Source organism: Cheilinus undulatus, linkage group 20 (assembly GCF_018320785.1).
Source record: "Cheilinus undulatus linkage group 20, ASM1832078v1, whole genome shotgun sequence".
NCBI classification, from domain to species: domain Eukaryota; kingdom Metazoa; phylum Chordata; class Actinopteri; order Labriformes; family Labridae; genus Cheilinus; species Cheilinus undulatus.
In genome coordinates, this window is record NC_054884.1 from 35,325,017 (window position 1) to 35,346,853 (window position 21,837).

At 40.1% G+C, this 21,837-nt stretch overlaps 2 protein-coding genes across 6 annotated transcripts in view; both read left to right on the plus strand.

The window, feature by feature from the left end:
- The window catches only part of fbrs (fibrosin), a 37,636-nt gene extending 33,254 nt beyond the window's left edge, over positions 1 to 4,382 (plus strand). For all 4 annotated transcript variants that reach the window (XM_041815402.1, XM_041815404.1, XM_041815403.1 and 1 more), the window contains one exon: positions 1,439 to 4,382. In XM_041815402.1, the coding sequence (XP_041671336.1) occupies positions 1,439 to 3,032 (1,594 nt within the window). In that variant the 3' untranslated portion in view covers positions 3,033 to 4,382. The remainder of the gene's footprint in view (positions 1 to 1,438) is intronic.
- A 3,565-nt stretch (positions 4,383 to 7,947) lies between these two features.
- Positions 7,948 to 21,837, plus strand: part of LOC121528071 (Snf2-related CREBBP activator protein) — a 46,058-nt gene continuing 32,168 nt past the window's right edge. Inside the window, exons 1-5 of one of the 2 annotated variants that reach the window (XM_041815207.1) lie at positions 7,948 to 8,147; positions 9,667 to 9,743; positions 12,237 to 15,049; positions 18,567 to 18,608; positions 18,902 to 19,162. In XM_041815207.1, the coding sequence (XP_041671141.1) occupies positions 12,476 to 15,049; positions 18,567 to 18,608; positions 18,902 to 19,162 (2,877 nt within the window). In that variant the 5' untranslated portion in view covers positions 7,948 to 8,147; positions 9,667 to 9,743; positions 12,237 to 12,475. The remainder of the gene's footprint in view (positions 8,148 to 9,666; positions 9,744 to 12,236; positions 15,050 to 18,566; positions 18,609 to 18,901; positions 19,163 to 21,837) is intronic. The other variant, XM_041815208.1, reaches the window with a different exon arrangement.

Genomic DNA, 21,837 nt, shown 5'->3' on the forward strand with positions numbered 1-21,837 from the left:
TTAAAATGAATCTGTAAATATCGGCATTTCAGCAAAAATCCACTATTGTACATCCCTACTATATATGCTGTATATATCACTGTATTATCAGCATAAAGATAAACTTTGCACCAGGTAACATTGATTGCACAAGTCATTTATCTATATTGATTTTTTATTATTTTTACTAATTTAGTTTTCATGCTTCTCACCACAGGTTACACACCCTTTGTCAGAACAGTACAATAGCATAACATATAACAAATAAAACACAGTTTGCGTTCTTTCAGAGTGGTTTCAGAATTACATGAAATATTTATACCCCAACAAAAAAAACACTTTACAAACATTACAAACATTTCAATCAATATATCATTCATGCATCTTACACAACTAAGCATCACCCTGTACACCTGTACATATCCACACACACACAAAACTTGACATTGGTTCCTATCCTGTGTTCTCCCCTGATCACCCCCTTTACACTCTAGCTGTAAAGTTTAGTGTTTCATTGTTTTATATTTCATAAAGCTTCATGAATCTGTTTCCATATGTCATTAAATTGTTTCACCTTGTTGCACAAATCATTTATATAGATAATAATAAATACGACTAGGCCCAATATGAACCCTTGTTGGACACCATTTTGAACATTTGAAAAACTAAAAATTGGTTCAAAGGAAACTCACACAGTCCAACTTTCAAAAAAGAACTAGTACTATAAAATTGCAGATAAACTTTTTTTGCAAATTGGACTGTGCAGAAGTTTCCTTTGAGTTTTTGGTGGATTATGTATCTCTTGTCCTAAGAAATCAATGTGCAAAGCAGTTTTTCTGCAATGTACCAATTATTAAAACTACTGGAAAGTTTTAGCAACACACGAGTAGGTTTCATGTGAGGAACGCAGACACAATACTGCAAGTATTTCAATTTGAGTTGTTTGCAACAACACCATCTCTGTTATTTAAATGATTGATAATATTGAAAAATATCTAAAGTGGCACAAGTGCCTTTGCAACATTTTGGTATCGATGCATTTGTGCAATTTAGGCAGCGTGCAGGAATTTTCTTGCAGTTGTTTAAAATAAAACTAGAAATATTTCCTGCCTAGGACATATGTTTTTGTTGCTGATATATTAAGTTGATTGATACCAAAATAGTATTTAAGTCTAAAATGGAACTCATATTTCCTGATGTGTCTATATTTTTTGTTTCGTCATTGTAATGCGATACTCACCTGTGTCCAAAATTGTTGCTGCAAGCAAAGCTTGTATGTCAAACCATATTTCATATACTGTAGAGGAAATCCTAGCTGCTACACATTTCTAGTAAAATTCCTTAGATTGATTGTGACATTGGGAACACTAGTATGACTTTCCATTATGTAACTGTGGTATGACGTTCACCATGATTACTCTCCCTTATGTAACTGTTTTGTGCTCATCATGTTTTGCAGAGACAACATGCTGTACGGCCGACAACCTGTGAGAATGTCTCCAGTCGCCCCCTCCTTCAAGCCCCGCAGTAGCACCCCAGTCTCCCACATCAACGGCCACAGCAGTTCCCTGGGGGGGAGCAGCGGACCCATCGATGACCTGACACGCAGCCTGAACAGAGACCGAGACCGCGAGCGAGACAGAGATGGGGACAAGAGGCTGCTACAGACGTCATCTTCTCGAGGCCTTCCTCTGGGCTCTTCATCGTTAGTAGCAGACAGAGACAGGCCGCGGTCTTCCTCATCCTCTGTGCTCACCACTCCCCCACCCTCTAACCGCTCTGCCCCATCTCCCCTGGACGTTTACCCTCGCTCTCTGGCCTCAACGGCACACAACCACCACAACGACTCATCACACTCACAAAGAGACGGCAGCATCCCCTCTTCCTCCACAGCTTCTGCCTCCATCACTTCTTTGTCTCAGGCCAAGAAGTCTGACCGGACTACAACCCCTGTCTCCAAACCTCCGCTGCTCCTCCCGCCTGTTAAAGTCAAAGAGGAGCGGAAGGAGGAGCCGGAGCACATCCCCATCACCCTGCCTCCCCCAGTGCCCAACCACAGTTTTGACCGCCCCAACAGCCACCCACACCACCCGACATCTGGCACCCCCTCCTCCTCCTCTTTGTCACTGACTCCCACCCCCGGTGTCCCACTCCTCCCCCATACTCCAAACCCTCCACATCAACACCTCTCCCTGCTGGACCGCTCCAGAGCCATCGAGGCGTATCTGGGGAGCACAGGAGCTGCAGGGTTGGTATTGGGTCCAGGAGGAGAACGCTTCGCCCACGGTCCAGGCCAGGGGCCATCACAGGGTCCGCATAGCTTCACATGGGACCCCTTGAGGGAGCTGGCAGCTCAGCAGCAACATCAGCACCGCAGGGAGGCTTTGGCACTTCGTACGGACCCTCACCTGGCCCTGCGCTCTGATCCACACCTGGCCCGGCTGCTCCAGCATCAGCGCCTTCTGGAGGCAGAGAGGGCGGCAGCCGTAGCAGCTGCGGCGGCAGCAGCCAACCCTCACCACCCTCTGACATCTACCTCTACCGCCTCCTCCTCTGCTGTCCGCCAGGAGTTTGGCCTGATGGCCCACCCCTTTGAGCGGCCTCACCTTGGACCCCCAGGAGGAGGACTGATGGACGAGGAGCAGCGTGCCCAGATTCTGAGGGAAGACTTTGAGCGGGCCCGCTTCTTCGGGATGCACCCACACCTCCCTGCAGGCTCCCACCTCTCGAGCCCCTCTCATGCTGCTACTGCCGCTCACCTGGAGCAGCTCCACCCTGGCCTTCTCTCCCACTCCCTTCCTCACGGAGGCCCTGCCTCCCAGCACCATCCTGGCCTCTACGCCCGCCTAGGCCCTCTGAACCCTCACCACGTGCCGAATGGCATCCTGGAAAAGACCCCTGCGGGCTTGGTGGGAGCTCTGTCGGTGGGGGCACCGCCTCCACTTATTCCGTCCATCACCAGCCGCTCGTCCACGCCTCCCCGCAGCTCTCGACTCGGAGGGCCGGGTGAGCTGGCTCTGTACAGCGCCCACAAAGACGGAGAGTCCAGATAGTACAGGGACAACACTGGAGGAGATGAAGGGAATTGTCAGGATCACCGTGCTGCTCTCAACCTGCCCCCTTTTCCTCTTGCAGACTGATAAACCCTCCCAGTTACGCAACAACCAGGTCCAGTCCTCTTTAAATGGGGCGGCGTGACCGTCTGGAGGTGATGTTGGGGAGGGGAATGCAAGACTTGGAATATGCGCAATGGTTCTATCAGTGCAATTGAAAGGTACATGGTTTCTGTGCATCCTTGGTGTATTTTTATTTTATACTGGCTGTTGGTTACTACAGTAGTCATTTTCTAAAGCTGTATGAAGAGGCAGAGGACAGCTTCGGTTTTTGTTTTTTCATTTGTCATGTGAATTTTGATCCATGCTCTTCAGCAAGCCTTTCCAGATGGATTGGAAATGACTTCCAGAGGGATGTACACTGTGAAACGTGTCAAGGGTTCATCCTGGGATACTATAAAAGCCCTGTTCTACATAAATCAACCCTGATTAGGTATTGTGGATGAGGGTCTTTAGAAAAACAGTGGTAAAGTGGTGCTTTTCTGTTCTGTCTTTGTGTCTTTGTCATTGTGAAAAGACAACATCACTGATGAGACCATTTTAAGGAAGATTGATAAGCATCGCAACTCAGTTTCCTGCTTTACCCCAAAAATCTAAAACCCTTCAAAGCTTCACTGATGAGATTCAACCCTTTTGGCTCCTTTTTTTGTTTAAAATGATGAATGAACTGTGCTAAACTGTGTGAGTGAACACAGTATTTTAGAGCTTCCTGTTACTGTTTTCCCAGTCTCCTCTTGACTATATATGTGCAGGACCAGATTATAGTAGTCTAGAGAAATTGCCTTTGTAATTATTATTCTTAACATTAATTATCTTCTATAATAATAAATATATTCACTGTTATGTTATTTGTCTTTGTTTCGGGTATCAACCAGAACTCTCTCCCCAGGCTGTAATCTGTTTCAGGTCGTGCAAAAGGCTCGCTTCACGGGAAACTTTTTACTGCTTGTGAACATGAAGCCGTATCCATTGCAGCCCCTGGCCTCTTCAAGGATCTCATCTATGACTGTTTCACGCTGAGAGGGAGGTTTGCCTGTGTGTCATTGGTTGTGTGTTCTATCCATTTGGGACTTTGGGAGCCTTGTACATTGAATTGTCGAAGTTGGTTCATCAACAAAAATAAGTTATATACATGGATAAGTGGGACATCTGCTGAAGAACTGAAAAAATATATGTACTTGTGTCAAAGGACAACTAGACAGTGGGTATCCTGAGAGGGAAAAGACTGGGTCGATTATTTTAATATGACCATTTTATACCTTTCAAACCCCTCCCCTAGAGACCACAAAGATTAATTATTAAATGAATTGTTGTTTACTTTGTTGTGTGGGTCTTTTTTTCTCATTGTTTTAACATATACAGGGATTTTTTTTCCCATCATCTATGGAGGCCCGAAGGGGAAAAATATCTGTAATGTTCTCATCATGAGTTGACTTTGAGTTTTGTTTGGAAGAGAATTAGGGCCAAGGGTGGGAAAAAATAATTCTATGCACTTACAAAAATAAAGTTGAAATGATGAGAATAAGGTTAAACTGTCAAAAATAAATTCAAAATTTCAAGTGTAAAGTTTATCTACAGTTCCGAGTATAAAGTTGAAATGTTAAAAAATATCGAATAAAATAAAAATATAGAGAACCAAGTCAAAATGCTGAAATTTCGAGTATAAAGTTTGAATACTGTTTCAAATATAAAGTCAAAATTTCAGGACAAAGTTTAAGCAAGTTTCAAGATTACACTCAAAATGTCGAGGATAAAGTCGTAACGTTGAAATTTCCAGAATAAATGTTGACTGTTGTTTAAAGGTTAAAGTAAAACAGAGAAAAAGGTCAAAATGTCGAGAATGAAATTGAAATAGTAAGAATAAAGTCAAATTTTGAGATTGACGTTTCACAAAGGTTTTAATAAAGTCAAAATGTGAATAAAGTGGAAATTTCGTGTATAAAGTTTGAATACTGTTTCAAGAATAAAGTCAACATTTCAGGATAAAGTTTAAACAGGTTTCAAGATCAAATTTGAAATTTTGAGGATAAAGTGGTAATGTTGACATTTCGAGAATAAAGTTTGACAACTGTTTCAGGATTAAAGCCAAAATGTCGAGAACAAAGGCAAAATATCGAGCATGAAATCAAAATACTAAGAATCGAGTCAAATTTTGAGAATAAAGTTTCACAAAGGTTTCAATAATAAAGTCAAAATGAAAATAAACTAGAAATTTCAAGACTAAAGTTTAACAAAGTTTCAAGACTATACTCAAATGTCGAGGATGTAGTCAAAATGTTGAGAAAAAAAGATGAAATTTCGAGAATTAAGTTTGACTTCTGTTTCAAACTAAAAGTCGAAAATGTCGAGAAAGAAATCAAAATATTGAGAATAAAGTCAAAGATGAGGATGAAGTTTACAGCCGTTTCAGGATTAAATTTAGAGATTTTAAGCATTAGTTTTGAGGAATTAAGTTCAACAAAGTTTCAAGATTATACTCAGAATGTCAAGGTATAATGCTGAAATTTCAAGTTAAAGTCAAATTTTGAGAATAAAGTGTAGCTACAGTTTCAAAATTAAACTGAAAATGTTGAGAAAAACTCAAAACAGCAAGAAAAAGTAGAAAAAATGAGAATGAAGTAGAAATGTCGAGAATAAGTTCAGAGAATAAAGTTTATTACAGTTTCGAGATAAAACTCCAAATATTGAGGAAAAAAAAGTCAATGTCAAGGATGAAGTCGTTGAGAATGTTGAAATTTAGAGAAAGTTTCACTACATTTTCAAAATTAAAATTGAAATGTTGGGAAAAATGTCACAAAGTCAAACTTTCAGGAAATATAGTTTACAGTTTCAAGTTTAAACTTGAAATGTCGAGAATAAAGTTTTAATGTTGCGGGTAAACTCCAAAAATGTTGAAAATAAAGTTGAAATGTTGAGGAAAATTTTGAAATATTGAATAGGTTAAAATTTTGAGAATAAAGTGAAACTACAGTTTCAAGATTAAAGTTCAAATGTCGAGAATAAATCTGAAATACAATTTTGACATTGAAGTTGAACTTTTGGTATAAAATCGAACCTTATTAGACCGACAGCAGATTTTAACTACAAAATTCCAGTGTACTTGGGGAAACTATGCAACAAAGATTCTTTCTCTATTGCTCTTCAACTGTGTGAGCTGAAATTTCTTTTGACATTTTGACTTTAATGCCACAATTGTATTTTGACATTTTTCTTTTCTTTCCCCACCTTTAATTTGTGCTTGTAGAATTGTACATTGTGGGAACATAATAGATCATGAATACCAATCACCATGTAAAAAAGCAAACCTACAAAAAAGAAAGAAAACAAAAATACAAATAAATAACAGGGTAAGACTAAGTGGACAAGGCCAAATACACGAGACTAGACAGTGGACTGACAAGCAGAATAATGTGAATAATAATGAGCTTGTAATACAGGCAGCTTATAGTTATTCATATGACTGTGACTAAAACGAGGGGGACACATAAAATATACTCATGATAAGAAAGAATCATAACAATAATTCACCAGAAAAGGAAATTCTAAGGTCTTTCTTTATTCATCATTATTCTTTAAACTTTAAACTGAGTTTTAATTACTGAAATTGTTAATTTGTTCATGCTCAAATTTCAAATTGTGTGTTTGAAAACTGGGATTTTATACCTGAACAACATTTAAATCAGTATCAGCTGAAATTATTTTGCAAATACTGACACATCAGATATTAGCAACTAATATCATGCATCTCTAGTTGATTTCACTTTTTTCTCAATATCTGTAATTATAATCTTATTTTCACAGGAAAAGCGCAGTTTTTCCACTCAAAATACTTTCAGAAATATGTAAAGATTATTAGTAATCTTGTTTGTTCAAGACAAACAGCTGTTTATTCAAAAAAACCTTCATAAACAAGTTAAGATTTGAGACAACCAGACAAACGTATTATTACTGTAACATTGAGTAAAATCAAATGTATGTATATATCTACATATGTCATCTATGAGCTAAAGTTAAATGGTACAGTTGTTTAAATTATTAAACAGGTTAATCAAACAAAACCTACAAAATATAACTTACCAACATAATCATTGATTTTTTTTGTACGAGAGTCAAAGGCCAATAAATCTCAATTCAAAAAAAAGAAAAGAAAAAAAAGAAAAAAGAAAACCAAAAGATATTTTGACAAAGAAGTGTTTTAACTCTTGCCTTTTTGATTAATATTTTATATTAATTTTAGCCTTTAAAAAGTGACTTTTACAGGTGAATTCCCATCTGAATTTTACATATATTCTAGCATTTCTCACCAAACCTTTGAGATTATAAAACTATGATTAATATTGACAAAAAGACAATAAAATGCTGATAAATTACTTCACATTAAATAATCCTATTGTAAAAGAGAAAAAGCATGGTGTTATAGCCCAAAGTGTTAAGTAATATAAATCCCCATATCACCAATGTCCAGGTAAAATTATTATTATTAACATTTAAACATGAGAAAGGGGGTTTATCATTATTTGAATCTTCGTCCCCCATCTTTTTTTTTTAGTGAGAAATCACAATAGAAACTTAAATCTGTGCATATCAGACGGTAAAAAGGATAATGTCGCAATCCTCAAGCTATACACTACTGTTACATCATATTCATCGACGATCTGAATTAATCCTGCTGGTTGTAGTTTCCAAAATCCGTTGAAATAGCAATATTTCATCAAACTGGAATGAAAAGAACGGGCAACAATCTGGAGTATCAAAATTTCAAGTGGCGCGCTTAACGACATCTCGCGAGATTTCAGTGTGTTCTGTACTTTGTCAGCAGCAGCGGTCCTCCACCATTTCGCTGCGTAAAGTCTCCTCCCCGCGACCGCTACATTCTGCGCCGAAACCCAGTCTCTCCCGGTCCGTATTTTAACTTCTTCCCACAGACCTAGTGGTACCTCGTTGGGTACCGGGAGACGGTTTGGATTACTGGCATTACGGATTGAGTGCGATTTTACGCGGATGACGACTCCTTCAACGAGAATTTAGTAAAAGAAAATTGGTCGGAAATTTCAGGTAGGTGGGAACTTAAGATGGCGGCCTTGAGAGGGAGGGGGGCAAGGAGGAAGTAATGGGGGAATTGAAGGGGGGTTCAGACCAACGAAAGGACATAATCAAACTGCATTTTGCTAGGTCTTTTTTATTGGACATACTGCGTTTAAATTGATTGGCATTATTGTGAAGTTAATCGGAATGACTATATGAAAAGCGATATCGCCATAATTATGAATTAGAGGAGTTTGTCAAGAAATAGATGGCCTTGGAAATATTATTTCCTCACTGTCGCTTCCAAAGTACCAGCCGTTGGTCAGTGGAGATCCCCCTAATTCCCCCGTCTAATCATTGCAAAATTTATATGGAACTTTATTACACTGTATTTTTGCTTTTCTGTATATTTAAGGGGGTACCAACAGATAATATTGATTGGATATTAATAATTTTAAATAATTTATTTTCCGAGAAACAGATTTGACCCCACGCAATGACGTCACGAGTGATTGTCCCCCTCTGTAGTGCATGCAGAAGCGGGGTTTAATGCGACTTTTCAGATGTTTTGTCTCATAGCGAAGTAACTTATCAAATGTGTCGGTACAAACGGGCTTCTTTGAAGCTGAAGCAGCATTACATAACTGCGGGTGGGATGGGGCGCCTGCGCATCAAATGAACGCACCCTACTAACTCTTCTACCTTGCTAGTTAGCAGGCTTTCCTTAAGTGCCACCCAAGCAGTGTTTTTGTGAAAGCTAACGTTAGCGAGCTAGCCACACCAGCCAAACCGGCAGTGTTAGGCGTTAACCGTTAAAATGTGTGGATTTGGGGAAGAACGCGGTCACGAGCTGGTGAAATCAATGCCACATTAAGACAGGAATGAAAAGTCGATTCTTCTTTTCCTTGTTTTCATCTCCCATACGTGACCGTTGCTTATAAAACAGCGGAATAAAGATGCTGTTTCACAAGGTAGACATTTATCCTCACCTTATAATGCCCACAGCTCAAACAAATTGATAAAATTTACATTTACAAGAACGTTAAATGAATGACTGAAGGCCCGCGCGCTTGGTCACCGGCTTTTAGCATGAGAGCGCGTGCTGCAGAATTCCTAACGTCTTCCTGTGGGTTGACTGCAGCAAATGCAACTTGGAGCTAGCTAACGGAGCTGCTCCCTTAGTGCTGCTACACGGAGTATTTTTATTACCTACCGCAGCAGAAAACCCCGAAAAAAGCCGAAAATACCCACTCTAGTTCCGACAGTTGTTCGCTAGCCTGGCTATCTAAGTGTTGCTTCTTTCGTGACGTGACATGTTACTCGCCGTCCCACACATTGTGATATTTATGTTTACCAATAAAACATCTAATAAATCCATGCTAGCTTTAGCTCCTGCCTTTTTGACAACTCAGTATAATCTCCATACTTTACTCCTTTGTTGCAAGCGTAAAAGCTACCTACATGTTGGAGTTTTAAAAGAGAAGGGAACAGGTATCCAGTCGCTCCTGCTATAAAGTTGCCAATCAGTTTTTTATTTTTGCTTCCTCAGAATATGTGGAGGGGAGCCTAATTTCAGCATCCTGGAAGTAGAAAGCACAGAAGATCTGTGTCTCACACCACAGACAGGTGAGAACTCCTTCATTAAAACACGTTGTAACTGTGAATATTACAGCATGTTCTTCCTTTGTTTATAGCTCGATTACAGACTTAGGCATTAAGTAAGTTTAGTCTGACGTGGAAGTAATCTCTATTTAGAGACTGTACTTGAAAATGTAAAAGCTGTACACAGGGGTTGTGTTTTTTTCAGTGTTAAATGTTCTAGTTTTCATTTGTAGTCCATTTACATTTCAGCATGCTTTTGTTTATACGGATATAACAGTCTGTGTGGAAAATACTGAAAAGGTGGAATTTCTGCTTTAATGATGTACCAGCTGTCATTGACAGTATTTCGGTGTGCAATTGTATGTCCCAGTAAAGAAATATCAGCATTAAAGTGCAGCTAACTATCCATTAGAGTTAAAAAAAAAAAATTCAACCTGTGCCAGCTTGACTCTGTGAGGAGAAAGCCAGTAAGCCTTTAGATTCAGTTTGACTACCGGAATCACATCAGAAATGATCAGCCTAATGTCCATTCAAATGTTAGATGGATAGATATTTATAAAGAATCTATGTGTCACATTGACGCTCACCAGACTTTCTCTTCTGCACACTGTGTGTGGTATACTTATTTGGAAAAATTGCATTATAATGTATTCAACAGTAAAACTGCACATCTGTAAGGTTTCTCCTTTTTTGCATCTTTGCGATGATTCTATTGTGTTGCATTTTTATTTTGCTACTTAGGCTACTTAGGCTACTAAATATATTTTGCAAGACTAACCCCTTAATACTTTATTTTACTTTTTAAACGCATTTATATATTTTATTTCTTCCTCTGTTATTTGTTTTGCACCAAAACCAAGTTATATTCCTTGTATGCCCAATTCTAAGTCTCGATAGACAGACAATTTATTAATCCCGGGAGAAATTCAAGATCAGGAAGTAGGCAGCCCTGGGATTTGAACTCAGGACCTCCTGTTTACTGAACAGGTACTTTGACCAACCAAGCCGCAGCACCATCTCTTCAAAAACAAGCATTTTAAAAGTTATTTATTTTCTCCTCCTGGCAGGTTTTGTTGCTTTACTTATTGCAAGTATGTATCATGATATTGTTATGTAGACAGACTCTTCCTCTCATTTTTTCTTGTTTAAGATGTTTTTTTTTTTTGCTTTATTTTGCCTTTATTTAGAGAGGAAGACAGTGGATAGAGTTTGAAACAGGGCTGGAAGAGTGTGGGAGAGACATGCAGAAAAAGAGCCACAGGCCCACGCACGTAGGGTGCGACCTAACTGCTAGGCCACTGCGCCCCATTCCTACTAATTTTGACTAAATTACTAAGAAATTGGTTTCCTTTTGGGTTCATGCCACCAAAGGACACAGTCTAACTTACGCTAAACAAACAGATGTTTGACAAAAAATGAATGTGAACGCCACAGGGAAATGAAGTCTTGTGAACAGTTTGAGCCCCTGGCTTTACATGAGTTAAGGAAGACGATCACATCAGTTCTGAGAGACATCTACTGTGTATATGATTGATGATGATTGCTGTCGGGGTCCAGGATGGATAGGGAATAAAAGAGTGCCATACTTTTATCGCCCGTTTTAGTGTAGCAAGTTGAATGACAAGTAGGCAGTGACACAAATGAAGTTAAGATTTTAATTTTTTTGAGATATCTGTTATTTGGAGTTATTTATGCCTTCATTCATAGAAGAGGACAGTGGATAGAGGTTGAAACGGGGATGACAAAGTGGGGGAGACAAATGTAGGAAAGGAGTCACAGGCTGGGCTTGAACCTGGGACTGCATTCACAGAGTGTGCTTTAACCGTTAGTTCATCTGTGCCTAAAGTTTGTTGATACTTTTATACTCTTCCATATTACATACTTATATTTACAACCTTTTTTATTTTGTCAAAACGATTGAAAAGTACTGATAGCACGGAGTGAATCCATCAAAATAGCAAAAACATTCCCTGTACAATGTGTAATGTGTATATGTGCATTTGTTCCCAAATCTCAATGTGATTTCAAACAGTGTATATTAGGTCAGATGGCAGAGCAGGCACCCATATACAGAGACTATAATCCTTGACGCACTGGTCGTGGGATCGATTCCCTGTCTCTGTGCTGGTTGGTGCATGCAATCCTCCATTCTCTCCCCATGTTTCCCGTCTCTTTTCAGCTGGCCTATCAGAATACTGATGCTGCTTAGTTGTAGATTGTTGCCAGACTTCATTTTGTTGTGTAGAAATATGCAAAGACACAGAAAGTTACTACCTACCTGCCTCAAGGCAGCAAGCATAAAAAATAATCTCAATAAAATCTGATATCACAAGAACCTTGGAGGAGAGAGAGCAATGCCCTCTCTTTGAAATAAAAAAAGATCCCATCAACTGCATGATGACTGCCTTAAAAACCACATTTTTGTTTTACATGTGCTGAGTTACTGTCTATAAGTCTCTGTCCTTTTAAAGTCCCTGCTCTGGTCAGACTCATTGTTAAAATTTTTATTCCCTATAGGTGCTGTGTGTAGCCGGGGCAGCACAGAGGAAGGAAGCGCTGGGGAGGAGGCGGCGCGGCAGCCTGCCCCTCCGGCTGTGGATGTGCTGGGTGGCAACCCCCAGGCTGCACAGAATGTGGCAGGGGAGTCACCTCGGCATGCCCCGCAGCCGGTCGCAGCTGCCCCCCGCCCTGTCCCTCCGCTCGCCAACCCGTCCACTGTCCCACTGCCGGAGAGCAGCGACGCATCATTCCTCAGCATGGAGAACGCACCTCCAACCACCTTGCCTGCGAGTCTCCCGATCATTGGTGTCTCAAAAGAAGTCTCTGCTGCAGGTGTTGGAGTTTGCAGACCTTTGCCAACATCCCTCAGTGAGGACTGTAGCTCCTCAGTTGAGATGCAAAGGCTTCAAGCTCCCTTTTGTCCACCTCTCACTGCAGATACACAGATTGACAGCACAGTGCAAGAGCTGCAATACGGGTCACAAACTGATAAAGAGAAAATCCTCTCAAATAGTCAAACAAGCCAGATTCAGCCACCTAGAGACGCTGCTGGACTTGTGGTTATTACAGGGACAAAATCGGTCACGGTGGAATACAAACCAGAGACTGGAAAGAACATGGAGCTTGGTGGAAAAGAGCACACAGGCGGGAATATTCTCCCTCAATCTCAAATCTATTTCACAGCCTCATCTCCATCTATCCTACAATCAAGCGTCGGTTTTAAGGTCCAGGACACGGCAGAACACAAGGCTGTGGAGCAGTTACCTCCGGAGCAGGACTCGAAATCATCTTCGCTCCCTTTACCGTCAACTGACAACAACAGTGAGATTAAACAAACTGACCTGTCAAAAACACAACCTCAAATCTTCAAAGAGATCTCAAACGATGCCAGAGAAACACAGAACGCTAATTCTTTGGAATCAGTTGAAGTGTTTGTTGACACTTCTTACAGAGAAACGCAGCCGCCATCAGCTGAGATGCTCGAGACCCCAAAGGCGAGTGAATCAATTCCTGGATTATTCGTTACTTCTGGAAAGGACAACTCTGTGTCCAGCAGCATCATCCAAAGGAGCTGTGAAGGAGAACAACAAACTGACACCTCCTCTTCTGACTTCACAACGCTGCCAGAGTGCTCCTCTACACAGGAGAGTCCCCCACAACCCTCTGCTGCACCCGCTCTGTATGACACAAGTGTAGTCGTCTCGCTGCAGACGGAGCAGGAAGTAGAAGCAGAAACATCTCACCCCTCTCTACATATCCCTACAACAGAGACACAACTGACTACTCAAGAGATAGTGGTTGTCAGGGAGGAGGCTCACATCAGTGGGGACTGGTCAAGCATGCACCTGAATCAGAGTTACCTTGTACAACACGAAGACGGCAGCGTCTCTGAAGCCACCATTGTCAACGAGTTGAACTCCACCGGAGAACCAAAGCTGTATGAAGAAAGCATTCAGTCAGATCTGGAGCTACACTCACAACCTGTGGAGGTCTATGAGTTTTGTGGCCTGGTTGAGGAGGTCGCAGAGGAGACCGTCTGTGCGAGTAGTAGCGTGCAGATACCTCACTCTCCAGGATATGAGGTGAACTTATTCAACGCGTTATTAGATAACTCTGACGAGAACATAGAGGCGCATCTTGAAACATCTGTGCAGACTATTAATGAAAGTGACACTCTTATTATTTCCCAGCAGCCCTTGCCTTTAATACACGATGGAAATGAAACACAAGTGTGCTCTAACAACAGCAATTCGCATTTGTCTGTAGAAAACACAGCCGTGCAGCACTTGGTTTTAGAAGCTAACCCAGCTGGTGAAGTGGCTAACTCGAGTGAGGTTTGTTTAGTTGAAGTAGCTGCTGTTACATCAGACTCATTCACTAATGAAGAGGTCAGCACCGAAGAGCAAACACAGGTGAGTGATTCTCCCGCAGTTCCCCAAAATCAGGAAGCAGAAGTAACAGCTGGTGGATCATCTCTTATATCCCCTCTGGTTACGAGTGAGGACGTTTCAGCGCATGCTTCTCATGTAGAAAATCAGACCCAAGGAGTCGCTGTTGTGAGCACGACGGTGGCTCCTTCACAGAATGTGCCCACAGAAACCAAACCAGAGGCCTCCTGCACTGCTCACTTCTCTGGTGTTATTAATCCAAAGCTGCTCCTTCTTAAACCGGGAGAAACTCCTCTCCTGAAGCACCCACCCTCCCTTTTGGCACATGTGTCTGAGCAACAGAGTGCAGCCGGCAAGCTGGCCAATGCCCACAGCTCTTGCTCTGGCACAGTGTCTGAGGAGTGCCTTCCCCGAACTGTCCCAGCAGCAGCAGGCTCTTTATGTGCGTCTGTGGCTCCTGGCAGCGACAAAAATCAGACGCAGTGCTCCGTCAATAAAACTCCAGTGTCAGCGGCTCCGCCTGTCAAGGTGCAGCAGCCTACGGCGAACGCTAACAACTCGTTTCACCTTGAGCAGGCGGCATCAGTCAAACCCACACCTTCAACAAGCAAATCTGACAAAGAGGCCTTAACTGTAACTGAAACTTCAACATGTGGAGCAAGTGTGCCCCCACCTGCTACGTCTAACACCCTTTATACAGTATCAGCATCTGTGGAAAAGGAAGAGGATGTCATGGCATCAGCAAGCCATGACGTCCCCATCAGCCATCCAGACTCCCTCTGCGTGGAGGAGGAGAGTGAAGACATGGAGCAGGATGAACAAATGGAGGCCCAGGAGGCTGATTCCGGGCAGGTTAGCAGTCCAGAGGAAGGCAGTGACGAAGATGAAGCTGACGCAGACAAAACGGAAAGTGAGATGACAACCTCTGGATCACCTCACAAGGTATTTTTTATGTAGAATATCTGTTAAATCCACAACAGAGTTACAGAGGAGGGGGCTGGGTGCAAATACAAGAAGAAAACTGGTTTAAAAGTTGAGTCATCAGAAGTAAGATTAAAGAACAGGTCTTGTTGAAGCATTGTGCCACATAATACAAAAGACTTTGCCCTTGAAAGCCCAGATAAAGAAGTTGTCTCTGAAAGAAAGCAGGAGCTCAAGTAAGAACAGTGTTAAAGGTTTCATTGTGTATCAAAGTCTTCCTTAAAATTAAGATAATAAAATGTAAAATTGTTGACAAACCAGATTCTAAACGCTCTAATAAATGCTATGAAAATGATATTGTAGCCATAAGGAAGTCCTAGGTACCAGCTAATGAGGCCAGTTCTTTCTTCATTCATCCAAAAAATGCAGCTGAACTCCTGCAAACATTGTAGGAAAATGCTGCCAGTGCATTGTGGAACTTAGTGCTCTCTTCCTTTTCTTGTGACAGCTTTTGGTTAAAAGCATGACTGAAGATCTAAAGTTTATTTAAAGCTTCAGTATTTCCTATGCTATCCATTACTAGAATAACAGAGTTTGTTTGGTGTTAAAACACATGCTGACAGGAAGTGTGTCAATGCTGACACCTCAAATGTAACTGATGACTTTTACTATTCTCTTATGACAGGAAGAAACTGTCAGACACAAACATTGTGAGGCATTTGTGATTTCTGCTCTGTTTTATATATATGTAGGGGTTAATCTCTTTCATTTCTATATATCGCCTTGACAGCTTCATACTTTTTGCTGATATCACGAAGTCTGTCAGAGTTTATTTTAAAAACCTGTAGAAAGGAGTGCCTGATAGACACATGCTCATGTTCTGTGACATGGGATTTATGCAATCTCTGAATTAGCAAGAGAAAAACCCTAAAACACTCTCTTCAAACATTAAAATGCCTTTGTTTTTATAGTATTGTCAAAAAGACGCACTAGAAGAAGCTAGAAGGAATTAGTTTCTTTTAAAGTGGTATTCGACCAATTGAATCGTGCCGCTCTGGCTTACAAGTGATGGCCTGCAGAGGGTTTCAACACAGTGATGGTCAAATATCACTCTGGAAGAATCTATTACTACTTCCTAGATCCTGTTTCTTTGACTTTCTCATGCCAGAATATGCCGCAGTGTGCTATTCAGGTCTTTTTGACCATGCTGTGAGAATAAAGGCAATTTAGTGTTTGAAGACAGGGCCTTGGAGTTTGTCAGTTAAAGATATAATGTTAAATTTAGCTAAGTAGCATTTGAAGTATATGACCTAACCCATGCCAACAAACATGTTCAGTCGCATCAGTGTTAGGGAATAAAAAAATTCAGCTACAGTTAGAGATGCACTGATTGGAAGATTAATAAGCTGCTGCAGATACTGATTTGTAAAATAATTTAGTTGATGCAGATGCTGATATTTTTTTATTACTTCTTGTGGTGTAAGACTCCCACCGTGCCAACATTTACTCTTAAGTTTAACCATGAAAACAGACCACATCTTCTGCCCAATAATAAAACTTCATCTGAATCAGCTGTTAGATGTGCTGAATGTCAGCATTACATTTAGGGATGCAAAATATTTTCAGTTTGGTATCTGCATTGGCAGGTATCAAATTTCTGCTGAAATTTACATCCGATATTTTGCCTGTGTATTTCAGCATGTAATAAGTAGAGATTTAGGCTGAACCAACAAACCTATATCAGTTTAGGTCTTTTTCTTTATTTATCTCCATTCTTTAAACTTTTAAGTTTTTTTTTAAGAACTAAAGTTTGTTTCCTTGGTCATCTTCAAACCTCAAAGTGTGTCAAAAAGACTGAAATTTCTTGTCCGAAAAGCATATTTCAGTATCTGTATACGTATCGATATCGGCTCAAATTAATCTGTAAATATCGATATATCGGATATTGGCAAAAATCAAGTTTCGTGCATCCCTTATTAAAGTGATGCGACAACAGGTAAACATCTGCTACTGACATCGGTTCATGCCAACATTATTTGCTGATGGCTGATGTTTTCACAAGGGTTGATACTAGCCGATACAGATGTTGACCCCATGCATCAGTGCATCCCTAATCCCAGTAGAATATAATGTCTTCTATGGACAAATGAATAGTTTCTGCAAATGCATTAGATCTTCAGATTTTATCATTTAGTGGTGCTGAGTCACTATTAGGCTTAATTACATATTATTGAACATTTTGCACAATGTTTATTACAAGTCCATTCAAAACAACTACTTAAACCAGGGGTGTCCAAACTAAGGCCAACGGCCCATTTTTGACCCCCCCAACACACACACACAAATCTTTAAATTAAATATAGCCCTCAACAGAGCATGGAACTTGAGTTAGACTGTATTATTATTCTTAGTTTCAGCACAAGGCAGTGCTACTATACTAACACTGTAAACAAACATTTTGACAACACTGTTTTATGCTGATTTTTTAAAGAATAAATTAAGACAACGCTATAAATAGTAAACATATTGGCAACCAAAATAATAAAGATATCTTGATTTATAACGCCCTAATGAATTACAGCAGCAAATAGCAGCACAAATGATGTTCTGGGAAGGAGCCAGTGGTAGCCAGAACCGACCAGGGCCCCCTGAAATCCAATTTGGCTACCCCAAAATGACTGGCTGTTTGCCTTGTCAGCCATCAACTAGCCGTTTAAGCATGCCCAGTCACTGAGCATATCTTATCTGACATTATGGATTGGTTTTTCCTTACTTTAATATGAAGGGGAGGTATATGAAAGTGGCCTCACCATCCTTCTGTATGTGGCCCCCAATAGAAAATGTTTGGACACCCCTGACTTAAACAGATACTACACAATTCCAATAATGATCTCCAGACATTTAATTGACACATGAAAAAGAAAAACACTGTGTACCTCTATAGCTAAGATTATTAAAAGTTTAGTATGTTGATACCATTTGATATGTTTTAAATCTTCAGTCTATGTTTTATTGATAATATAGAATTGAAAATTGCTAAAGCTTGAAACAAATCTTCAGTTGTGTATTTAACTTGGAGCTGCTGCAGTGTTGCTTGTATCAAAGTTTTAAAATCTGTTATCATGATATTCCTATGTGTAAGCTAGCTGTAGCCTACACAGTGTAGCAGAAAGATGAAGATATGACAGATATTTTCATCTTAAATCATTGATATTTAAGGAGTATATCCCACCATATTGAGGGATTTTTACAGCCTAAAGTAGAGCACGTTGACACGTTTTATAAGCTGTAAATTAGCTCTAAATCTGAAACGAGAAGTTGTTAAAAAGGCACATCTAAGCAGCATCATGTCATCACGCTTTTGTGATTCATATCAGGTACGCTGGCATGTTTTTACTGTCTAAATATGGCATCATTCCTTCCATCCTCCTGCATGTGGTGGTTATTAATGTCACAGGTGTGAGCAGTGTTTTTATCCTCATTATGATTTAGTTTTTCTTTTAAGTTGGCCGCATGCTAAGCCATGTGTGTTTTCCAGCATGGGCAGAGCAGGACAGACAGAAAGGCACTGTTCCTCAAGGTAAGTGCTGGTTGTCAGACACTCAGTCAGGTTCACTTTCAGCAGGATGTTCATGAGCACTTTCACCTCTGAAGGCATTACTTTGTGATCTAATGGTTGTAGTTCTGCATGAGACAGAACACCTCTCATAAGCAGTTATGAAGTCTAAAGCATGGCTGGATTTTCCTCTTCTAAACGCTTATTTTAACCAACTCTTGCATGTGGCTTTTTATCTTCATGAATCTGACTTCTTTCACCCCACTTTGGTGCTATTTGTAATAATTTCCTCTTTGTTTTCCCCCTTTGGCCTTCAGGTACGGCAGTGGATCGCAGACAGGGTCACCGTGAATTCATCTCCTGTCTCACCGTCCACCTCCTCTCCTTACCCCGGACCCTCGCCGAGCAGTGATTGGTCCACACCTCGACGGGAGAGGTCCTCACCTCTGAGGGGTCCTAGTGGGAAGTTTGTCTCGCCTGCTTTAGTTGGAGGATACAGCTCGTCCTCATCTCCACCTGATCAGACCACTCCTCAGCGACCCAGAGGACACGCAGACATGGCTGAGCTGGCTAAACATGTAAGTAAGGCTTTTAAAAACACTGATCTGAATCAACATTACTGCCAGATGGGTTTAAACATGCAGGTGAATTTGTCTTTGGGTTTGGTGAAATAAACAGAGGAAATAACAGGAAGAAGCTTGTGAGCAGCATAACTCCCACTGTCCAGGGACTTAAAATAGCCTAAATAGAGAATAAATAGAATTGTATTTTAAATTTTGATACAATACAAGGGTATATAAAACACTATTGACCCCTCAAAAGTTTTTAATCTAATAATTTTCTATTTTAACCTGCATACTATAAAGCTGAAGTCTTTTCTTTGTTCATTCTCATTCCCTAATATTTTTAAGTGTTTTATGGACTGAAATTTTTGGTCTGAAGTATCAGCTGAAATGAATTTTGAAATATCAGCATATTTGTTATTGACAAAAATCCAGTGCCGTGCATCCCTTATATTTGCCTACTGATGCTTTAAGTTTCTATTGTTTATGTGATGAATGGGGGATAAACACAGGGAGCAGACAGATAAGAGCTCACTACAGCTATTACACCAAATCCTCCTTCCTGAGCGCCTCTGTGCAGGTGTTGATGTGTTTTGAGGTTCTTTTGAGCTTAACCACAGTGAAACAATCTCTTTATCGCTGTTTCGTTTGTCCAAAGTGCATTCCATTCCTATACTTGATTGCTCTCTGCATGCTCACTCCTTCTCTTTTTTTTTCTCTCTGCTCCTGGTAGATTTGGGTTTAAAATATAACTGCTATTTGTTTTACAACTTCAGTACTTCAGGAACCACCAACCACAGAAATAACTGAATCTGTATGGTTTGAGTGATAGGTTATTAAATAAGTATAAAATATTGTAACAACCTTAAAATAGCATGTTTTAAACCAGTGGTTCTCAACTGGGCAAGCATCAAAACTAAACACCACCTCTATGATGACAAATCGTGACACAAACTTTGAGCAAAAAAATCCACCACTCAAATCTACATGATGATGAACATGCAGATTGGAGCTGTAAAAAGAGCTGATATTACACACAGTTTGTATCATATTTGTGTCTCTTTTTTGCTCAACTTTCAGCACAACATCAAACTTTAGTCTTTGACTTCTTTTGTGAATGGCAACCATACCACCTCTTTATCAGTCTCTAAAAATATCCACGCAACATTAACTTTTTGGTCAAACTTCATTTATTTCTAAGCATGCATTTGTGACTCACTGAAAAAGGCTCTGCGACCCACATTTGGGTATCAACCCACCACCCGAGAGCCATGGCTTTAAACAGTACACAAAGTATGAGACATGAAAGAGATACACAGTTCTGCATAGAGGCCCAGGATGGTTGTTTGTGCATTTGCATACTAATATCTCTTACGTAAACAAGAGAGGGCCAGTAATGTCCTATGGTCCCTAAAACTTTTTAATACATCCCAACCTGTGGACTTACTTTTAATTTAGCTCCATAAACAAAGCTATGTTGCATTCTCAAACCTGCACCTGGAAGACTGTAAAGTCTTTGCTGGACAGTCTTGACTGTAAGCTATTAACTGTGGTAATGAATAACTTTTTTAATAACTGCCATTTTAAAGGTATTACTAACTGTGGGAGGATTTTTGCAGGGTTATCATCAACCTATTTAGACCAGATGCAATTTGGCATGTTGAGGATTATCTGATGGTTTGTTTATTTGTCTGAAGAACTGCAACGTCATTTGCAAAAATACATGTAAAAGGCAGATAGAAACATTTTCTGAAGTTAGCTTCTTTAGCCTCAGCACAGAAAAGCCAATGAAAGAAAAAGGTTTTATGATGAAGCAGTAAACCAAACAACGTGATGCAGGCCGACAACATCAGTATAGACAACATCAATGAATTAGATGACAACAATAAAATTTAGACAATGACCTACATTATGACGAGACTGTGCGCCTGCTAGCCAAGAATCCATGAATAAGGGTCATGTTTGAAGAGAGGGAGGAGAAGGATATTGAGGGTTTTGATTTGGCTGATTGTTTTAATGTGTTAGTCTTAATGAACTTTAGGGCAAAGGCAGTGATTTATAGTTGACGCCATGGATTAAAAGTTTCAAATGTTTTTGTTTCATGTCTCCTTTTACCACAAAAACTAAGCGATGGAGATGTTAATATATGCTGAAATTCAGTGCAGTGTAGTTTTAGAGGCAGTTTTTATAGGTGGCCTTAGGTGTTAATGAGTTGAGGCTAAAGAGAGCCTAGAAAATCCCCCGCTAACACTTGGATATTGTTTAAAAAACAACCTTCCAGCCTTTTAAAAAACTACACAGAAATTCAACAGTTACTCAACTCTTCACTTGTAGATTTAGAAATGAAATAAAACTTACTTGAAAACTTAAAACCTGGGTTAAACTTAAAATCAAGTTTATGATGCTGTCAGCCCTTGTCTGCTTCATTGCTTAACTTTAAAATAAAATTTTCATCCCTCACCTTCTCCATGTGGAGGAGAAAGAAGCTAAAACCAAGGCTTGATTATCCAATACACCTTTTACACTAGTATTGGGCATATTATGTTATAGCCCATCAGACATGTGTTGCAAAAAATAGCAAGACCATCCAAAACACACAGATTTGGTCTCTGTTCTTAAAATTAGAAGCACGCCAGCATCTCATTTGAACTTAAAGGTATATGTACACAAACGTTGCATTCTGTCTAAAT